Source organism: Hipposideros armiger, unplaced genomic scaffold (assembly GCF_001890085.2).
Source record: "Hipposideros armiger isolate ML-2016 unplaced genomic scaffold, ASM189008v1 scaffold_94, whole genome shotgun sequence".
Taxonomy (NCBI): domain Eukaryota; kingdom Metazoa; phylum Chordata; class Mammalia; order Chiroptera; family Hipposideridae; genus Hipposideros; species Hipposideros armiger.
The window spans coordinates 398,904-406,752 of NW_017731444.1; the positions used below are offsets into that span (position 1 = coordinate 398,904).

The window sequence follows — 7,849 nt, forward strand, 5'->3', positions numbered from 1 at the left end:
TTTTTTTTAACATTTCAGGAATAAACACATGACCTCTTTATTTACTTAAAGTAGCATGTATGTGTTTTATGTTGTGGTATATAGCATGGTATATAGAACAATGTTGATCATTCACTACAACTTAAGAGATTTCCAAAGATATTTATTTTACTATCACTTTTAAGTAAAACTTTAATATTTTTTTCTTTCTTTCATACAACCTAAGTCTTCAATTTTGAGTTGTTAAATGTGAAAGTAAAATTCTACTCCAAATAGCAGCCTTATCAAATAACAATTTACCTGTGGTTACATTGTTGGCACTGACATGTATGAAAGTACTGCCAAGCAGAAGAAGAATGAACCAGGAATCCATGCTGACCTGGAAAATAGAGAACCATGTTAGGTAAGGTTCTATATTTTTGTAACTATGTCCAAACTACTCATCAAAGGAGTATTTTGGGGAAAGTCTTTCCAGCTATTACAATGTACAAGTGACCAATGATCTTTTGGGAGTCTGATATGCACATTTCCCTAGGTATCCAACTACTTAACTGAATCTTTATACAAATAAAACTTAATAAGAACAAACTTTTTTGAGCAGTGATTCTCAACCTTGGCTGCACATCAGAATGAGAAGTATGGAGAAGGTAAATTAACTGTGTGAATGTAATGCCCTTTGAAGCAGATATTATATTGCTGTCCTCAACCTTTATTCCATCTCAAACAATATCAAAGGGCTGTGGCACATTTCCACAAGTAAGAGTGGCTCATGTGACCACTCAGAGCTCTGTGCCCTACACTGAGGTAGGTACTAGGGAAACAATTGAGGAGCAATACACTCATAGGCCCTATCTTCCTTGGCCCTACAGCCTAGAGGTAATTCAATATTGTAGTGACTCTCCCAGGGAAGCAGAACATGCCTCTCCTGAGGAAGGGTGAGAGATGTAGGTGGTTTGCATACAACACAGGAATTTGCCTCTGGTACCAGCGACCATGCCTAGCAGGGAAATGGGTTCAGGAGGGTGGCCTTCCCAAGGTGCAGACACACAAGATTTGACCATTTTCCCACTCTGCCCACCTGACCATAATCCAAAATTGGGAAAGCATACAATTCCCTCCATAGGGTTAGGAAACAGATTGGAAGGCTGATTACTGTATATGTATATTTGTCTATTTTTTTTTTAAGATTTTATTGGGGAATTGGGGAAGGGGAACAGACAAGTTGCTGTCCTTTTGTTCTTCAGTCTAGTTGTGGAGGACGTTGCTTCACTGGCCCATGTTGGTATTATGATCATTGCGCTCTTCCCAGCTGAGGCAGTTGGTCACCGGCCATTGGATGACCACTCATGGCAGCTCACAGCAGCTCTTGCCGGCTGTCAGCCACTCACGCTGGCTGGCAGCCACTCATGGTAGCTCATGGCAGCCCACTGCAGCCTATGTTGTTACCAGCCACTCATGGCAGCCCAGCTCCAGATGGAGTTGTTGTTCACCATCTTAGCTGTAGAGGGCATAGCGTCACTGGCCCATGTGGGAACTGAACTGGCAGCACTGCTGCTCAGAGCTCGCGCTCCCAAGCCAACTCTTAACCAATGCGCCACTCAGCCGGCCCTGTATTTGTCTATTCTTAAAAAATCAATAGGAAATGGTGTGGGAAAAAGTAACTACATACACCAAAATAATATCCAGAGGAGGTGAAGACATAAATGCTTAAGAACACTTTTTAAAAGGGAATAAATATTTATGTGAGCTCAAGATGAGGATTTTCTAAACATAAAGGCAATGTAAGAAATCACAAAGGTTAAAAACGGAATACCTGCCAACAGAAAAAAATAAAAGCTTCTAAATGTAAAAGAAATCAATTATAAACAATGATTATGGACAGGAAGATTCACTATTGTCAAGATGTCAGTTTTCCCAAACTTGGTCTATAGATTCAATGCAATCTCAACCAAGATCCTAGCAATCTATTTTGTGGATACTGACAAACTTATTTTAAAATTTATACAGAGAGGCAAAAAACTGAGAATAGCCAACTTATTGTTGAAGAAGAACAAAGTTGGAGAACTAACACTCTGCAACTTCAAGTCTTACTATAAAGCAACAGTGATTCAGACAGTGTGGTCCTGGTAAAAGAACAACTAGATCAGCGCAACAGAAGAGAGAGCCCAGATACAGACCCACATAAATACTGTCAATTGATCTTCAACAAAGGAACAAAGGCAATACAATGGAGCAAAGACAGTCTTTTCAAAAATGATGCTGGATATACAGAAAAAAAAAATCTAAACACAGAACTTATACTCTTCACAAAAACTAATTCAAAATAGATCATAGATTTAAATGTAAATGCAAAACTATAAAACCTAGAAGATAACATAGGAGAAAATCTAGATGACCTTGGGTATGGTGATGATTTTTTAGATACACCAAAGGCATGATCCATGAAAAAGATAATCAATAAGCTGGACTTGATTAAAACAAAAAACTTCTGCTCTGCAAAAGACAATATCAAGATCTGGCCCCCCAATGACTTCTTTCTTTACTCGAAGATAAAGGAAATATTGAAAGGAAGACATTTTGATGACATTCAGGACATTAAGGATAATATGACGACAGCTCTGATGGCCATTCCAGAAAGAGTTCCAAAATTGCTTTGAAGGATGGACTAGCGCTGGTCAGTGCATAGCTTCCCAAGGGGAGTATTTTGAAGGTGACCATAGTGACATTCAGCAATGAGGTATGTAGCACTTTTTCTAGGATGAGTTCGCGAACTTAATTGTCTAACCACATATAACTCATTTTCTCTTTTTGTCTTTGAACCTTTTATATATGTGGGCTCTTTGACTCTCTCATATATGCTAGGTTTCCATGCATACATATGTAATTAAATTTGGTTATTTTCTCTTATTAATCTATCTTATGCTGATTTAATTATTAGACCAGCAGAAAGAACCTAGAAGGGTGAAGATTCTTTCTCCTCAACAACAGCAAGAGTCACATGAAAAGAATGCAAATACTGGTGGGACTGCCAATTAGCCTATAAAACAAATTCCTTTTCAGAAAGATTATACAAGAAACTTAAAGGTTTTCTGATGCATTTTCAAGGTTCTATTCTGAAGTAAATGTAAATAACCTGAACCTCAGATAAAATGATACAGAGATATTCATTAAGTGGAAAAGTAGAAACAGTCCCAAATACCCAGTAGGGAAAACAGGAAAAAGTTGAAATAATACTTATTTCAACTACTCAAATTGTTGCTATTTAAAACAAATATATTTTTTATTCCCAAATAAAATCTAAAAAAAAAAAAGAGCGCTAGCTCTGAGCAACAGTCGCCAGTTCGATTCCCACAAGGGCCAGTGAGCTGCTGCTGAGCTGGTAAGAGCGTGTTCTTAGCAGCAAGGTTGCCAGTTCAACAAAGTATGGGATGGTGGGCTGCACAAACCCCCCTCTCCCCCCAACTAATATTGAACACAGCACCTTGAGCCGAGCAGCAGGGAGCTGCAGACAAGTGGATGGCTCAGTGTGCAACAAGGTTGCCGATATGACTCCTGCATGGGATGGTGGACTACAACCCACTGCCCCCAACTGGATTGAAAGCGGCTGCTGGACTTAGTTAGAACTGAGCTTGCGCCCTCCACAACTAAGATTGAATGACAACAACTTGACTTGGAGCTGATGGGTCCTGGAAAAACACAATGTTCCCCTTCCCCAATTCCCCAACACTGTTCCCCTCCCCAATTCCCCAATAAAAATCTTAAAAAAAAAAAAAGCCAGGCCCCTTGAATTCCTCTCTAGTTTTCTTTCCAATATCTGTCTTTATTTTCTTCTCTATCTAACCAAGAAAACTTGGTGTCAGTTCAATCTCTCCCTTGCTAATATTCTAAATTCCTTTGCTATATTATTCTATTACATTTACATGGGGAATTAAAACCTCAACACATCCCCAACCCCCCAAAAAACCCCAATCCTGAACTAATCCAACTGTCAGCCCAATACTTGAACTGCTGAAAATCAAACAACCCATAAAGTTGATTTCACTATTTCTGCCTCAATGGAACTCCGAATACCTTCTGCAATCTTTCTGTATTTCCCTACTTAGCTCTCTCTCCAATTTTGTCCATTTCAGTGATTTAAAAGGACTGCCTCCTCTCTCCAACCATCTTCTTCCACACCCTTGGCTACTGGGCTTGCCTTCACTTCAGAGAAAACAGAAGCCATCAGACTGGGACACTCTTAACTCCCAGTCATCAATTTGACAAATTTCCTCCTTTTCTGCAATTCCTTCTAAGAATCTCAGTCCATTAGGAGGAACCTTATCCTATAGATCCTCCACCACCATCTCCTAGATTTAATTCCTCCTTTTCATAACAACATTTAAACACAAGAATGTCTCAAAGAAAACAAGAACTCTTTTGAATCTACATCAATCCTCCAGCTAGCATTCTCTCTACTCCACTTTGCAGCCAAATTTCTAGAAAGAGTTGTGTCCATGGCAATCTGGCCTCTTTTTTCCACTATTCCACTAAAACAACTACCTCTATATTTTAAAAGAATGAGCTCTTTTCACATTCACAAAGGTCTAATTTCCCTAATATATAATAAAGGACTCCTACAGATTAATAAAAAGGGGATCAACAATCCAAAAGAAAAATAGGCAAAAGATATGAAATAGACAATTCACAGAAAACCAAACATTTCTCTTAAATATATGAAAAGATACAAAACCTCACTCATGATCAGAGAAAGCCAAATTAAACCTATACTGTAATATCATTTTTCAACTATCAGATAGAAGCAGAGATAGAAAACTTGAACAATACTTCACCTGCAAGGGTTTGAGTAAACAGGTACTCTCATATGACCTGTAAATATTTATCAGGATTATGAAAGCACAAACCCTTTGACACAATTCCACTTGAGAACTTTACAGATATCCCCATATTTTTAAAGTGACCTATGTACATGGTTATTCATTGCAGCACTGTTTGCAATTTAAAAATACCAAAAATAACCTAAATATCAATAGAGGGAAACATGATTAAATTATGGAATATTCATATAACGTAATACTATGCAGCTGTTAAACAGAATGAGGAGGCTCTTTGGAGATCCACTGTAGTATACAAGGCAACCTTTAATTTAGAACTATCTTAAAAGTAACTTTTACAAAAAATTAAATTAAAATTCACAGGGTGGGGGGGAAGCCTACTGGTACTTCTTTCTCTCATCCCCATCTGCTATACTCCCTCCCCCCACCCCGACCACACACAAACACACACACACGCGACACACAGACACCCTCTTTGCTAAATCTCTCAACCTTTCTGTCACATCTGATTTATTGACACCCTACACCATCCCAAATTCATCTCTTCTCCACACCTCTCTCTGAATTGAGGATTTTAAAAGCTGGTTCTACGATGATCTAGCCTGAATATGTATGAGCAGTTAAATGGTTTGAATCCAAGGGAAATATGCACTACCAAATGTCAGAAGGAAACCAGTCCTGCCAGCTGTAGTCTGCACAATGCCAGAAACCCTGTGCACACATTCTAATAGTGGGAATGATTCCACCTTGTCACAGGATGATTTTTAGGATGAGCTACTATTTGTGATATTTTATTTTAAAAATTAATTTTTATGACAGCTTCTTATAAAACTAAATATACACCTACTTTATGATCCAGCAATTCTGTTCCTATATATTTACCCAAGAGAAATAAAAACATTATGTCCAGTGCTCGTTTCCGCAGCACATATACTAAAATTGGAACGATACAAAGAAGATTAGCATGACCCCTGCGCAAGGATGACATGCAAATTCGTGAAGCATTCCATATTTTTATTATTGCATTGTTTTGTACACCTGAAACTAATAATAAAAAATAAACAAACCCATTATGTCCACAAAAAGACTAGTATAAGAATGTTTGTAATAACAAAAAACTCAAAATAACACAGGTAACCATCAATAAGAGAATATATAAACAAAGTGATATTTTCTCACAATGGAATATTACTCAGCAATAAAAGGAAAGACTTACTGATACAAACAACATCAGTGAATTTAAAACACATCATGCTGAATGAAAAAAAACCTTATGCAAGAGTGTATATATTGTATGATTCCACATATATGAAGTTCTAGAAAAAGCAAAGCTATGGTGAAAAAATAAGAACAATGGTTGCCTGAAAAAGAAACAGGATTTACTGGAAAGGAGCATGAGGGTGCTTCCTGGACAACAGTAATATTCTGTATCTTGACAGGGAATTGGGTTGTATGGTGCATGCATTTTTCAGAACTCAATGAATGGTAACTTAAGATCTGTGCATTCACTGTATATAAATTTTACCTCTAAAAAAAAAAAACTCCACCCATTAACAAATATTGTAAATGATATGTATGTTTAAGTATTGGTTAGAAGTGTAGTGATATATGTAATTTACTCTGAAATACATTAAAAACAATATGAATTGAATTGATGGATGAATAGAAGGATGGACAGATATGTGGTAAGACAAGTATAGTGAAATGTTAATTGTAGAATCTAGGTGGTGGGTATAAAATTCTCTCAATTTTTATCTATAGTTGAAAATTTTTATAATAAAAGGCTGATAAAATAATCAGCTCAGGGAGCACTGGCATTTTTATGGTATTGAATTTCATAATCCTGGGACACAGTATTTTCTCCCTTTATTTAAGTTTTTATGTTCTTCAAAGTGTTACTGTATTTTTTTGTCCTATTTATTTCTGGTGAGAATATTTAAGTTCTACTCTTTTAGCAAATTTCAATTATACAAGACAATGTTATCAACTATCGTCACCATATTTTACATTAGATTCCCAGACCTCATGCATATCTACTAGCTAAAATGAATGGAATCTTTTAATGTCATTTATTAAAACATTACTTTTGTTATATAGGAAAGACACCGGTCCTCCTCCCCTTAACTGTAATTATAAACTACTTAAAAAAAAAAAAAAAGGAAAGCATGCTCATTTCGAGGTATACAAACAGAACAGAGGAATATATACTATATACTCATAAAGCAAACTATGAGGTGTGATAAAAAAATACGGTGAATGAGTCAATTTAAAAAATTTATTACAGTAAAAGACACATTGCCATTAATCCCCCTAAAAATACTCCCCCTCGCTTCAAACACACTTATCCTATCGTTCTTGCCACTTTCTGAAGCAGTTCTGGAAGTCTTCTTTCGTGAGTGTCTTTAGTTGCACTGTTGTGGTTGCCTTGATGTTCTGAATCATTTTGACTTTGGAGAAGAGCCAGAAGTCGCATGGTGCCAGTGAATAAGGTGGATGAGGACACACCGTAATGTTTTTGACAGAAATTGTTGTACCAGAAGCATGTGTGATACGGAGCCTTTCCGTTGTGATCACAAAACACAGTGAATGCTGCTGCCGAGTGCCATCCAACGGAAAGGCAGGGAGGAATCTTCAATACGGGGAATGGCACGTTGAACCTTAGTAACAGTGTGTGACAAATTTCAACTTGTTCGGTGCAGTCAGTTGGGTGTGAGCCACGGTTGAGAGAATGCATGTTTTAAAGTGTGCTGTAAATCATCATCCATCATGACAACGCTGTGTTGCACATCACTTCCGGGATGGCAATTTCTGTCAAATAAAAACATTATGGCGTGTCCTCATCCACCTTATTCACTGGCACCATGCAACTTCTGGCTCTTCCCCAAAGTCAAAATGATTCAGGACATCGAGGCAGCCATCACAGCGCAACTAAACATACTCACGAAAGAGGACTTCCAGAACTGCTTCAGAAAGTGGGAAGAATGATGGGATAAGTGTGATTGAAGTGAGGGGGAGTGTTTTTTTGTTAAAATAACATT

At 37.4% G+C, this 7,849-nt stretch overlaps 1 protein-coding gene across 2 annotated transcripts in view; it reads right to left on the reverse strand.

Annotated features, from left to right (window-relative positions):
- PTPRA (protein tyrosine phosphatase receptor type A) overlaps window positions 1–7,849 on the reverse strand; it is a 141,124-nt gene that overhangs the window by 61,770 nt on the left and 71,505 nt on the right. For both annotated transcript variants that reach the window (XM_019645715.1, XM_019645714.1), the window contains exon 3: window positions 280–358. In XM_019645715.1, the coding sequence (XP_019501260.1) occupies window positions 280–358 (79 nt within the window). The remainder of the gene's footprint in view (window positions 1–279; window positions 359–7,849) is intronic.